This window comes from Myxocyprinus asiaticus, chromosome 31, assembly GCF_019703515.2.
Source record: "Myxocyprinus asiaticus isolate MX2 ecotype Aquarium Trade chromosome 31, UBuf_Myxa_2, whole genome shotgun sequence".
Classification (NCBI taxonomy): Eukaryota; Metazoa; Chordata; class Actinopteri; order Cypriniformes; family Catostomidae; genus Myxocyprinus; species Myxocyprinus asiaticus.
This window is the reverse complement of record NC_059374.1, coordinates 20,292,156-20,306,972: the sequence shown is the minus strand read 5'-3', so window position 1 is coordinate 20,306,972 and position 14,817 is coordinate 20,292,156. Positions and strand designations below refer to the sequence as shown.

At 41.3% G+C, this 14,817-nt stretch overlaps 1 protein-coding gene across 8 annotated transcripts in view; it reads left to right on the top strand.

Moving 5' to 3' along the window:
• LOC127422323 (neural cell adhesion molecule 1-like) overlaps window positions 1-14,817 on the top strand; it is a 179,828-nt gene that overhangs the window by 77,208 nt on the left and 87,803 nt on the right. For all 8 annotated transcript variants that reach the window (XM_051665752.1, XM_051665751.1, XM_051665754.1 and 5 more), the window contains exon 2: window positions 11,138-11,212. In XM_051665752.1, the coding sequence (XP_051521712.1) occupies window positions 11,138-11,212 (75 nt within the window). The remainder of the gene's footprint in view (window positions 1-11,137; window positions 11,213-14,817) is intronic.

Here is a 14,817-nt window from a genome sequence, read left to right as displayed (position 1 = left end):
ACCTCCATGATGAGTTGTCTCATTCATGGGGGAAACTTTATACTTTCTGTATCTTTGTGCCTTCAACGTCGACATATTCGACTGTCGTGGGTGCTAAGGCACGGGGGTATACGATGATGCCACAGGTAGAAGAGATGCTCGCGGGCTATCTCTCACCTGGTTCGACATCATCATTAAAAAGTCCAACTCTCCCCACAAAGCCATGTAGAACCACCTCAACGCATGTGGGGAAAGCTTATCAAGCAGCAGGTCAGGCTGGTGCTGCGCTACACACCATGGCGGTGTTACAGGCATACCAGGCTGATCTGTTGAAGGACCTGAGTGCGGGTAGTACAATCGATGAGGAAGCATTCTCAGAGCTTCATCGAGCCACAGATTTATCTCTCGGTGCAACCAAGCAGACGGTTTGCGCTATCGGCCGTTCAATGGCTGCTTTGGTCAGCACGGAGAGGCATCTGTGGCTAAACCTCACGAGCATCAAAGATAAGGACAGCGTATTCCTACTTGATGCTCCGGTCTCACCTTCCGGCCTGTTTGGCGATTCAGTGAATACAGTTGTCACCAGGTTTCGGGAGGTGAAAAAACACAAGGAAGCCTTTGTGCAATTCCTTCCTCACCGCACTCAGGGGAGGGGCTGCCGGCCACCCGGCCTCGCCCCGGTCCTTCTAGAAGGGAGGCTCAAAAACAAAGTGTGGTGAGTCATGCTCCCCCTTGTAAAGATTGGGACCTGCTCGTCGCCCTCAGCAGCCTCCAAGGCAAGACCTCAGGACCATTATTTCCAAAAAGAAGTCCTGGCGGTCTTACGCCCAGCATTATGGGAGCAGCCCCCCTCGGGATGGGCCATGCAAAACATCTACCTGCTCCTTTCCGACACCCCCACGAAACCTCTCCATCCCCACTGCCTCTGGTGTTTTGGGGGGCAGTGGTTTCCAGCTAAATGTTGAGTGTTCCGATGCTTCCTGTTGTCGCCCAGGACATGGAACATCCAACATCCCCTCAATAGGAAGTATCAAAATTAGTATCCATTTCAGAGAACCTGGCAGTGTGGAAGCTACTGCCAGGTATTTCTATGTGGGTCCTAAAGACAGTAGAAAAGGGCTACAGAATTCAATTTGTTCACCGTCCTCCACATTTCAACGGCATGGTCCCCACTACCGTGAAACCGGAACAAGCACATTTACTGTCACAAGAGCTGCAATCTCTTCTGGTCAAAAGGGCCATAGAACATGTTCCCCTTCCAGAGAGAGAGTCAGGTTACTACAGCACATACTTCCTGGTTCCCAAGAAGGATGGGGGATTGCGTGCGATTTTAGATCTTCAAGGCTTGAACCGCTCAGTCAAGGCGCTCATGTTTAAGATGCTAACTGTCAAGATGATTGTGTCACAAATTCAACATCACGATTGGTTAGTCATGATCGATCTCGTGGATGCATACTTTCATATAGAAATACTGCCACAACACAGGAAGTTCCTGAGGTTTGCTTTCGGGGGCGAAGCTTACCAATATCGGGTTCTTCCATTCGGCCTAGCCTTATCACCTCGCACATACACAAAGTGCATGGATGCAGCACTGGCTCCATTGCGACTCCAGGACATCTGCATTTTGAATTACATAGATGACTGGCTGATACTAGCGCAATCGCAAGAACTGGCATTACAGCACAGAAATGTTGTCTTAGCTCATCTAGTTTCTCTGGGGTTGAGACTCAACGACAAGAAAAGCGTTCGTTCTCCTGCGCAGAGAACGACATATTTAGGGATCATATGGAATTCGATCACGATGCAGGCACAGCTGTCTCCTGCTCAAATTGAGACCATTCAGAATACCCTGAGCAGAGTCAGGCTAGGCCAAGATCGTACTGTTCTTCAGTATCAATGAATGTTAGGTCTCATGGCATCTGCGTCCTCTGTGATCCCTATGGGCCTTTTGCATATGAGACCATTTCAGTTGTGGCTCAAAGCCAGAGGATTTCATCCAAGGACCAATCCCCGAAGGCAAATAAGGGTTACATGCCGCGGGCTACTTACCCTCTCTATGTGGCTCAGACCCCGGTTTCTCACCTTGGGTCCCACTCTAGGTGCATCTTGCCGTCGCAGATTGCTAACGACAGACACCTCCCTGTCGGGCTGGGGAGCAGTCTTAAGTGGTCGTCCAGCTCAAGGGGAATGGGAGGGTCATCAGCTCAATTGGCACATCAACTGTCTCGAGTTGATGGCTGTATTTCTGGCCCTGAAGTACTTCCTCCAGCATCTGAGAGGCTGCCATGTCCTGGTGCGGGTGGACAACACAGCAGCAGTCTCTTACATAAATTACCAAGGAGTTCTGTGGTCGCGCCAGCTAAACAGACTAGCACGTCAGATTTTTCTTTGGGCCCATGGCAAGCTCCTGTCACTCAAAGCAGTATATATCCCTGGATGCCTGAACGTGGGAGCGGATTGACTGTCCAGACAGAAAATACCGACGGGAGAATGGAAACTCCATCCCGAGGTAGTGAAACAAATCTGGTTAAGATTTTACGAAGCAGAGGTGGACCTCTTCGCCTCCCAACAGACAGCACAATGTCCCCTCTACTTCTCTCTGAGTCACCCAGCCCCCCTGGGTCTGGATGCAATGGCGCATACATGGCCCAAAATGCACCTGTATGCGTTTCCTCCGGTTTCTCTGCTTCCGGGAGTTCTAGCCAGAGTTCGTCAACAAGGATCTTGCCTCTTACTGATAGCTCCGCATTGGCCGAACAGAGTATGGTTCTCGGAGATAATATCTCTCCTCGACGGCTCGCCTTGGGCGATACCGGATAGGAGGGACCTTCTGTCTCAAGTGCAGGGGACAATATTTCATCCGCGGCCCGAGCTGTGGAACCTTCATGTTTGGCCCCTGAAGGGTACCAACTGAGGGACACTGGATTTTCACCTGAAGTTATTGAGACCATTCTGAGTGCTAGGGCTCCTTCCACTAGAAAAAGTTATGCCAATAAATGAGGTGTCTTTGAAAGGTGGTGCACTGCACATAATGCAGATCCAGTTAACTGCCAGATTGCTTCAGTTCTGGACTTCCTGCAGGAGAAATTATCAGAAGGCACATGCCCCGCCACTCTCAGGGTTATGTGGCCGCTCTGTCGGCTTGCCACGCCTTGATTGATAGGGTGCCACTGGGGAAATATCCTTTGCTCGCTCGCTTCGTTCATTGGGCCATGCGACTGAGGCCTCCCGTTAGAACCAGGATCCCTTCATGGGACTTATCTATAGTCCTTGAGGGTCTGGTTGAGACCCCCTTTGAACCTCTAGAGTCGGTGTCTGACAAGCTCCTGACTCTAAAGATGTTTTTTCTTATGGCTATCACTTCTTTAAAAATAATTGGGGATTTGCAGACTCTGTCTGTCTTGCCATCCTGCTTAGACTGCCCCAGGAATGGCGAAAGCGATATTGCATCCTCATTCTGACTACCTGCCTAAGGTTCCTTTCTCAACCGTACATCCGGTCACTCTTGAGGCTTTCTGTCCTCCACTGTTCACAACGCTGTATCAGGAGAAACTTCACAGAGTGTGTCCAGTCCGTGCTCTTCAGACCTACGTCAGGTTCTGCCTACAATCAGAACTGGACCATGGAGTAATGGAATAAGTTGGCCTGGTCTGATGAATCACGTTTTCTTTTAGATCATGGGGATGGCAGGGTGTGTGTGCATCGTTTACCTGGGGAAGAGATGGCAGCTGGATGCACCATGGGAAGAAGGCAGGCCAGTGGAGGGAGTGTGATGCTCTGGGCAGTGTTATGCTGGGAAACCTTGGGTCCTTGCATTCATGTGGATGTTACTTTGACACGTACCACCTACCTTAATATTTTTGCAGACCACGTACACCCGTTCATGGCAACGGTATTTCCTGATGGCAGTGGCCTCTTTCAGCAGGATAATGCGCCCTGCCACACTGCAAAAATTGTTCAAGAACATGACAAAGAGTTCAAGGTGTTGACTTGGCCTCCAAATTCCCCAGATCTCAATCCGATTGAGCATCTATGGGATGTGCTGGACCAACAAGTCCGATCCATGGAGGCCCCACCTCGCAACTTGCAGGACTTAAAGGATCTGCTGCTAACGTCCAGGGTGCCAGATACCACAGGACACCTTCAGAGGTCTTGTGGAGTCCATGCCTCAACAGGTCAGAGCTGTTTTGGCAGCACGATGGGGACCTACATGATCTAGCTCTAGTGTATATGTGTGTATATATATATACACTGTATGTTAATGTTCTTTATAAAATGTAACAGTTTTTATATTTAGCAGTTTTACTATTTTGAGTTGTCTTTTAACTTAAGTGTTGCATAATGTGAAAAAATTTGTTGCACTTATGACAGATTTATCATTTGTTTGTTATGAATTGTATGTTTTGGTTTACATCCATCAGGTTCCAAAAAAGAAACAAAAAAGAAAATAATAAAATGACAGGAAGGACCTTTCATTTGTGAAGTATTGAATTTGCTAGATTACCAAAAATAGGCATGGCCACTTGGTCATTTAGAATATTAATTAATGATTATATTATTATTATTTGCTGACTACCATCAATGTTAACTTTACTGTGATACAAAATGTTACCTTGATATAAAATTACTCATACTGTGTTATAAGATCTTGGTCACACCGCCCAGCTCTTTGGCAAGTCAAATGCTAGAGTTAAAAAAAAAAACACATTCAAATATTTCACTGAAGAGCCTTACAAAACAGTCCTGACAACATTGTTAAAACGCTTTACATTTGTGTCATTTTGAATGTGATAAACAGATGAGGTTTGGGTGGGTGAGACTGTGAGCACACAGACCCATCCAGATGTAGTCACGCACACAGACAGCTCTCATCAACACAAAAGCACACAGTCACGGCTCACAAACATGCTGAAACCAGTGTACATAGCAATATTCACACTTATTTACTATTAAACTTGGAATACAAGAAAAACAATCCCCAGAAGACGTCGGGGGTACCTGTGTATAATGCTGTGAAATTTAGCTGTCACAAACGCTGTTTGCACACTTGGTTCTATTGATTGGTAAGGCAATTTCTGCGGAGGTCAGAAGCAATGAAAAATGCATTATAATACTGTAATGGTCAAATTATATGCTATCAATAGTGGTTCACTTACATAAAGCAGGCAGAATTGCTTTCATACTGTACCAATTACGAGCTGTACTGGAGTTTACACGAACCATGCCCTAGACCATGGAGGTCTTTAATACCTGGAAAAAGCTTTCTCTTAGCAATCCCATTCATCTCTTTGGCAGTTACTTGGCTGGCGCATGACCCCCTTGGTGTACTATATGTGAGCTGCATACAGCTAACTTGGCTCCTGGGCATCCATGAGCCAAACGCTATGTGACATGACTCTAGAGCTGTAGGAAAATGACTTCTTGACAGGCTGACAACAATGATTGGCTCATGGCACCACAAGGACATGCACAGTCCCAAACCCTTCACTAACGACTATCTTGAGTTGTGATGTCAAAGGCAGCAGACAGGAACAAAATATAAGTTAGTTTATTAGGAACTCTTTTTGCCACATGTGTACATAGACAGACAATTAAAAAATAGCGCAGCTGGAATATGAGGATACATAATCTTCCTTTAGTTTTTTGTGAAAGGGTTTAACCGGAACAATATGCAATGGTGTGTGAAAGTGAATACAGTTTTTTTTAATAATAATATTCTAATATGTAATACAATAATAAAAACTATTAGGGCTAGGTATTGATACAGATTTCCTGATTTGATTAGATTCCATTCTAATGGTTATATTTAAGTTATAATATTCATTTTGCTTACATATGAAAGAAATTATCCCCCAGCTAATTATGTTAATTTTACATTATAATAATTGTACAAATTTTATTTTATCATTAGTTTTTCATCATTTTGTACACATTTTAGCCTTAATGTGTTTTTTTAGAAATCCATGTATTTCATCAATAAATATGATGCCTTTGTATTGTTACTTGTTTATTGTGTACATACATTATTTGTACTATTTTAAACCATTTACATTCATTTAACAAGTGGTAAACCGGTGCTGTCGCTTTAGGAATACCAGCAGTTCACTAGCATCATAGAAGTGTTTCGGTTGACTGCACGTTATCGAGGGCTTCTTTACCTCATCCCTTTCCACTGTGTGCTGCTCATGTCAGAACTGCTTACTGGGGAAACTAGAGAAGTGATCTCAATACCAGCCAGCTTTTCCAAAGACTTGAGATCTGAACGATGATCTAACTAAACCCGTTACTGCATAACAAGCATTAAAACAAACACAGCGCATTGCAGTATTTGCTTACAACAAGGCTTGAGCCAGTTCCAATACAGATAAATAAGAAGCAAGTGAGTAAAAGATAATATATCCATGTTTTGAATCACAATACACTAAGCAGATAGAATAAAGAACACTTACTCAAGTTGTACATGACAAGAAACCTCTAGGTTATATAAATAAACTAAAACTATTTTCCTCATATCCAGCTCCTGCATTGATGCATCCTATTCATAAGTAGTTATCCTTATGCCTTATTATCTTTGAAAACAATTACCCTCCACTGTGAGCTTCAGATGGGTGAAAGGTTATAACGGTCAGTTAGAAGTCACTTTTTAAGCGATTCTTATTGGAAAATCTGTTTGGATCAACCCTACAGCATAGATGGTGTTCCCTTTGAAGTGACCTGCGAAGACATGACCAGTGCCAGTTTAAACATAGCCAGACGTGCTGATAGGTTGGAGGAGGAGGGTGCCTTCTCATTCAAGAAAGTATTTGATTGGGCAAGGTTTCTGAACCTCTATGTGTGTAAAGGATTTTCCTGAGCCTTTTTAGCTGGAAGTGTAACGAGCGATAGTGAGACAAACAGACCCAAGAGGAACAGTTCAAAGGATTTATTAACAAAAAATATGAGCAGTCACTGAGTTGTGGAATGTCGAAGATCCCTGCACCAGCTGCAGCAGCAGAAGCGATCTCCAGTAAGCGAGCGCAGTGTAGCTGCGCAAGGGGCAATCCGTGAAGAGTGTGTTCGTAAGATGAGTGTGTGGATGTGTGAAAGTCCATGCAGAAATCAGTCCCACATAGCGAAAGTGGAGGGCTGTAATGTGAAAAACAGGGAGCATTGCGAAAGGAATGCGCTACAGGATTCAGCATCACCTGAATACGGGGCTGGAGCATCAGGAGATAGACAGAGCTGCTGCACAACAGAGGTGAGCTCGGTGAGCTGCGAAGCCATCAACTCCAGAGCCCGGTTTGAAGCAGAGATTTGATCCTGCTGATGTCCCAGCAAAGCTCCCTGCTGAGAGAGGGCAGAGCAAAGAGTGGATTCCTCCGCTGGGTCCATACTTGGCTAGATTGTTCTGTAATGAGCGATAGCGAGACAAATTATGGAATGTTGAAGATCCCGGCACCTGCTGCAGCAGCAGAAGCAATTTCTGGTAAGCGAGCGTGCTGTGGACACGCAAGGGGTAATCCGTGAAGAGTGTGTTGGTAAGATGAGTGTGTGCGTTGTGGAAGTCAGGAATACCAACCAATGGGCAACCAACAGATACACAAGATAGGACCAACTAGGCAGAGAGAGTGAGATAATTTACATCAAACAACAATCTAGCAAAGATACTGAGAACATGAAGGTCTTAAGAAGGGAGTGAATTAGAGGAGAACAAGTGTTGCTTGGCACGCTAATCAGTGGCATGATCAGCGTTCCCCCGGGAACAATCAGTGTTCCCATAGAAACACCGATCATGCATGCCCCGATCATGCATGCCGGCCACGCCTGCAAGACATGAGGGAGAGACAATGACGAAACAAACAAAACAATCCGGCAAACTCACCAGAGCCGTGATAGGAAGAGAGAGATATGGCAGATTTTAAATGCTTCTATTTTCTGAAAATTAATTTTGTCAACATTTAAAAGTACACTAGCAAATAGATGACCTTAAAGCTAATAGATAGACTAAAAGCAGCAAAACATTAATTTAGATTTTATGGGATCTTTAAAAGAATACTCCAGGTTCAATACAAGTTAAGCTCAATCCACAGAATTTGTGGCGTAACGTGATTAGCACCAAAATGTATTTAGACTCCTCCTTTTCTATAAAAAAAAGCACAAACCTGGGTTACAGTGAGGCACTTACAGTGGAAGTCAATGGGACCAATCTGTAAACATTAAAATACTCACTGTTTCAAAAGTATAGCCTCAAGACAAACATTATGCATGTTAACATGATTTTGGTGATTTTTATGACGATAAAATCGCTTACTAACCTTTCTGTGTAAAGTTATTTCATATTTTACAGCTTCATTGCAATGACGATGTAACGCTGTAAACCCTAAAACCCTAAAACAACCCTACAAATTACGATTCAGTCAGCTTTACAACTCAAATAATACATGAGTTTTAAAAGAAGAATAAATGCAAGTGCTTTTATAAAATTATAAGCTTCAAATTTCTGCCTTTAAACCCTCCAAAATTGGCCCCATTCACTTAAATTGTAAGTGCCTCACTGTAACCTCAATTTTTGCTTTTTTTAAAGAAAAGGAGAAATAAATTTTTGTGTTAATCAAAATTATGCTGTAGATTGAGCTTAACTTGTATTGAACCTGGAATATTCCTTTTAAAAGATTGTTCTTGGGAGTTAGCAATCAATATCATGATCTTTCAAATGAAGATCATGCATCGGAAAATCACTGTTTTTACCCAGCCCTAATAGTAAATGTATGAAACTGTAAAGAATGAATACAACAACAGAATAGCTGCATCATTCTAACCATTATTAAAAACACATGAGTGGTATCGTGATACTTGACCTGGTATCGTACTGTAAGATGTTATGAAGGTACGTGACAAACCTAATGCGTGTTTCATATCACACTCGTGAGCAGCGCGTAAGCAAAGCGTAATTTTTTCGCCAGCCACGTTAACAGGTTAGAGCATTCACACCGGAAGCTTCAGCAGCACGTCAGAGCGTAGCTTGAGCACCGTGTGAGCTGCAGTGCAGCAGGGGTTTTCGGCTTACATTTTAAAAGGATTAATTAACAATGGAAAAAGCAAGTTGCTTCAGTTAAAGGTGCACATGGTGAGTTAACATTTTTTTTTCATTATAAGTACCTCTTTGTTCTTATGAAGAAAGTATTCAGCACTTAAAAGTTTTAGCTGATATTTGAACAAAGAGATATTGCTATTCAGTGGTTGTATAAACGAATTTCTGACTATAAGGCTGGCTGATCAATCCAAACTGAGTTATTGTGTCCTGTGTTGTGCAAAACAACATTCAAAGGCTCGTCCCCTTCCCCCTCATGAACAAATCTAGTTTCTTCACTGAATGATGATGTTTGTAAGGATCAGAGCATATTTTGTTGCTTGCCACTAAATGAAAGAATTCTACAAGACAAAATTAGGTTACATCAGCATGCTGTAAATAAGATTTCATGATGATTAAGTTTGTAATATTATCAATCGCCCAATCCTGATAACCATTTTATAAGATATGAGCTTAGGAAATACTCAACGTAGTTACATAGAAATCACTTTATTTTCAGTATAGAGCCATGGCTGTAGCGCTGTAAAAAACTCTTCCAGTGTGAAAGCCCTGGCGAGTCTGCAGCTGTAGTTACGATGTAGTTGCTGTAGATTCGGACATGCCTTGCTCAAGCTTGCAATGTGAAATGTCCGTAATACACACACAGGCTTTTTAGACTGGGAAGATTTTAGTTCCGAAAGTTACAGTATGTTTTATCTTTTATCTCAAAAGATCAAGGAAAATTCTAGTTCTTATCAAATGACCAATTTAAATATTTTCTCTCAGTAAAGTGGTCCTGGGCATTTTTGTGTCACTGCAGATGTCAGATCTGTCTTTAGTTGAACAGAACAGTTCACTGTTAGCCGCTCTTGTAATTCTTCAAATCAAATTAAAGCAGTGACCTCAGAGATTAGAGCTCTGTGGCTATTATGCACACTACACTGGTGTCACCATACATCTTCCGGCATGCCCTGCTAATGAGTAGCTAATAAATTAAAAGAATCCTGTCCTCAGTAGGACAGCTGTCTTTTTGTGTCATTCCCTTCATTTGCCTTCAAGGAATAGTTCACCCAGAAATGAAAATTCTGTCATCATCTGCTACTTGCCCTCATGCCGTCCCAAACCTGAATTACTTTGTTTTTCCATAGAACACAAAAGTAGATATTTAACAGAATGTCCAAGTCATATAGGATTGGAATGACATGAAGGTGAGTAAATGATGATAGAATATTGTTTTGGGTGGACTATCCCCTTAAAAAGTTAACAGATTTTTCAAATTAACAAATTAACAAATATTTTCCAAACAATATTTGATAAGACTATAAATGTGGGAAGACACATGCAATGTATGGTCCGTCCACTAAGAGCATAAAACATCCAGTAGTATTGATTGAATATGCTGATTTAATTGAGGTTTACTTTCACCCAAGTTTGACCATTAATTAAATTACCCGAAAGACAAAGGGCCACCATCTGTGCACTGATCAATTTTTTCTTTAGTCTGCTCTCTTTGTCTTTACTCATTTCCCTAACATATCCTTTGTATCGACCTGTTTTGCTGTTGTCGCTCTTAGTGTTTCTGAAGAAAAATAGTTTGATGTACTGAATCATTTTTAAAACCAAGCAGCCTGTTTGGCCTAGTTTAAAATGGGTTTAAAAAGGGGTATTAAAATACTTTCCTTAATGAGATGCATTTCTGACATTGTGCTGAATGCGCAGTGTTGCCGCACATCAGGTATTGTGGCAATAACACAACAAATGATCCTGAAAAAAGTAGGTGAATTGGTTGGTCTGACAATGAGCTTGTTAGCTTTACTGTCTGTTGTCACCTCTCATTTAGTCAGCTCAAGATGACACAATGTTGTTTATCAGAAGAGCCCATGACAGAGAGGTTTCTATAGTTCCTTGTGCGGCTATAAAAGTGGAGAGATCAGCTGCTTGTGTGGAATTAAAGTGCTCTCAGAGGCTCTCTGTGCTGTTGAAATATGCATGTGGAAAAGTACAGTTTAAAAAGTTTCTGTTTGGATTTTTGCACTAACTTGCTCTATTAAAGGGATGTTATTTGATGTTTCTTTATCTTAATACTTTTCTTTCTCTTTTTCTTTTCAGTTTCTCTGCAAGTCGATATCACACCTGCCCAGAGCGAGATCAGTGTTGGCGAGTCTCGGTTCTTCATTTGTGAAGGTAAGTTTTGACCAGACACACAGTGGCCTTCATTACAGTTCTTAAAGGGAAGCACTTGATTGATATTTTTCTTGCTTCTTTGCTTTTCTTCTTCAAACACTTTTCTTCAATTAGCTCAACTCCAGCCGACTCCATCTAAACCTTTTGATGATTTGAACCTTTGTTGTGCTATGCATTCTTGTTCTTTGCAAACTTTATACAGTACATCTTACAAAATGTTACATTAAAGTCTGAAAGTCTTGTACTGATAAAATCGTCTGATTCAAAATCTGATGACACTGATAAAGCCTAACCAGCCACTTTTCCAATATAGGGCCAGTGCGAGCCAGGGCTATCAACTGGTAAGCTGAGGCTAATAGCCTAGGAACTCGAGTCGCGAGACCAAAATCGATCTGCATTCCAACCATCAGGCCAATAGTCACGCAGCATTGCCCTAAGACTTGCCTTTAATATAATGCCCTGGTGCCAACATCACACACCCCATCCATTTCACATCCATTTCACAAGCAAGAGAGAAACTCAAGCTGAGGTATCAGACTCTGGAGACTAGCTAGCCCTTGAAATGAACACAGATTTTTACTGTGTCTGCAATTTTTTTCTTTTATTTTTTCCTGAACCTGTACCATTGTGCACTGGATACACAACTTGGCCAGTTCAGCGACAATATACTTAATCACGTCTTCGTTCGGCAGACGCCACATCAATCTGACATTGCACATTTTCATCAGCCTAAATATTCAAAAGATCCCTGATTTCATCTGCTGACCAGTACTGATGATTTTCCATTCTCCGTTGATCTGTTGAGGTAAGCTGGTAGCTAGATATGAACAACTGGGGAAAGAGTATCTTGGTACTGAAACCTCTGACCTGACTCAGTAAAACTCTGCCTTTGACACTGACCGCCTCAATCCCCAGTTGGCCTTCTTTGGCACAAGGTTAATCAGCGGGCTAAAGGCCATTGGCCGTAGGCCCCGAGGAAGCTGCAAGAAGGCACGGTGAAGCACTGGAAGTGACAGTGGGAACACAACTGGCCCTGGCTTGCACTAGCATGCCCTCATTTGGCCTGACAGTGGAAACGCGGTTATTGTAATATTTGCATACTGAATTTCAATTGTTCTTTTTTTTCCTACATCTGTTTATCCATCTGCACATTACTATCAGTCTGTCTTTCTTTCCCTTTCTCTTTCATTGCAACAAAATACTTAAGGGAATAGTTAAAAACTGAAAATATTGTCATCATTTACTCATGCTCATGCCGTTCAACCTCTCAACTATTTTCTTTGTTTTGTGAAACACAAATGGAGATATTGGCCAGAACCATATAATGAAATTGGATGGGGATATGATGGCGTTTTAGTGCCACGTTAAAATAAAAATATAAAAAACAACTAAGATTTAGAGAATAATATTGTCGTAATTGTCAAAAAATCGTAATATTAAGAGAACAAAGTCGTAGCATTATGAGTTTACAGTAGTAATGTTTTTAGAAAAAAATCATAATGTTACAACCATAAAGTCAAAATTATAAGATTAAAGACGCCTTTTCTCGTAATGTTGTGATTTTGACTAATATAAATATATAACCCCCAATCTCATAATTTTATGATTTAGTAGCATTATGACTTTATTCTCAAAATGTTACTTTAATCCCATAATTCTTCATACAAATTTATTCTGATAATATTATGACTTAAGTCTTGTATTGCTATGACTTTAATTTTATAATTCTACAAATTTATTTTTGTAATTTTGACTTAATTCTCAAAATATTACTACTTTAATCTCGTAATGTTATGACTTTATTCTCATAAAAGACCTATTATTAGATTATTCTCAAAATACTACAAATTTATTTAAAACCTTTTTGTAGCTTGGCAGTATAAATAGCCATCCACTTTTATATGGAAACTGACATTCTGCCTGAGATCTATTTAGTTTTATGGATGAAAGAAATGAATACTGTGTTAAAATGATAAAGGGGTGAGTAAATGTTAACAAACTTTACAATTTTGTGTAAACGTTTCCTTTTTTTCTTTCTTTCTTTTTTTTTTTTGGCCTTACAAGCAAATGTGTTTGTTTCAGGGAAGTCAAATTTAGTTCAGAGCACTGTTCACTTGTTGATCACTGGATGTTGCTGAAATAGTTAATTACTGTTTATATCTTCCATCCCCTGTTCATGAATATTCCCAAACCTGTATGACTTTTTTATTCCATAGAACACAAATTAAGATACAGTATTTTATTTTTATGATGCCTAGTTCTGAAGGGTCAAATGGAAGTATATCTAGTTCTCCATGATGTTGTGACCTACAAAAGCAATAATGTTCTAATCTAGATGATTCAAACTATTTGCTGAAATACTACACTAGTGTAAATTTAACTTTAATGTGGCTGATGGTTTCCGATGTCAGTAAATATCACTGAGGACCTAGTAAATGAGACCCATGTGGATCAGACTTGAGAGAGAAATATGTTAAACCATTGTGTCCCTGTATCAGAATCAGAATCAGCTTTATTGCCAAGTATGCTTACACATACAAGGAATTTGTCTTAGTGTCAGGAGCTTCCAGTGTACAACAATACAAAAACAGCAGCAAGACATAGATAATAATAAAAAATAAAAAATAAAACTAATTATACACATACGTACAGACACACACATACATACATACACACATACACATGGGTAGTGCAAATCTAATACAATCTGTTATGTACAGTGCAAATACAAATCTGTTATGTACAGTGCAAATACAAATCTGTTATGTATAGTGCAAATGTTTTTTGTTTTTTTCAGAGGAATGAAATGGCAGAAGAGGGTGGATGTGTTGGATAAATATAAAAAAGACTAAACTGTGTATTGCACATAGTTATACTCAGTGGGGCAATTTACCTGTTCATGAGATGGATAGCCTAGGGGAAAAAAACTGTTCCTGTGTCTGACAGTTCTGGTGCTCAGCGCTCTGAAGTGTCGGCCACAAGGCAACAGTTCAAAAAGGTAGTGGGCAGGGTGAGTGGGGTCCAGAGTGATTTTTCCAGCCTGTTTCCTCACTCTGGAAGTGTATAGTGCCATCTGGGCCTGAAGCCTTCCTCGTCTTTTGTTTCCGAAAGACATGGCTCACATCATCTTCACAGATCTTAAGTGCAGGTTGAGTAGCAGGAGGTGGGAGGAGGGGGGTTGCAGGAGGTGTTGGTGTTTGTGTGAAGTGAAGGTCAGAGTGGGTGTGGGGTGTGAGATTGGGCCTTTCAAATCTGCAATAGAACACACTCAGGTCGTCAGCCAGTTGTTGGTTCCCTACAGGGTTGGGGGTAGGAGTCCTGTAATTTGTGAGTTGTTTCATGCCACTCCACACTGATGCAGGGTTGTTAGCTGAAAACTTGTTTTTCAGCTTCTCAGAGTATCTCCTTTTAGCCACTCTTATTTCCCTGTTCAGTGTGTTCCTGGCCTGATTGTACAAGACTTTATCCCCACCCCTGTAAGCATCCTCTTTGGCCTGACGAAGCTGCCTGAGCTCTGCTGTAAACCACGGTTTGTTGTTGTTGAACTTTAAATAAGTCCTAGTAGGAATGCACATAACCTCACAGAAACTGATATATGATGTAAC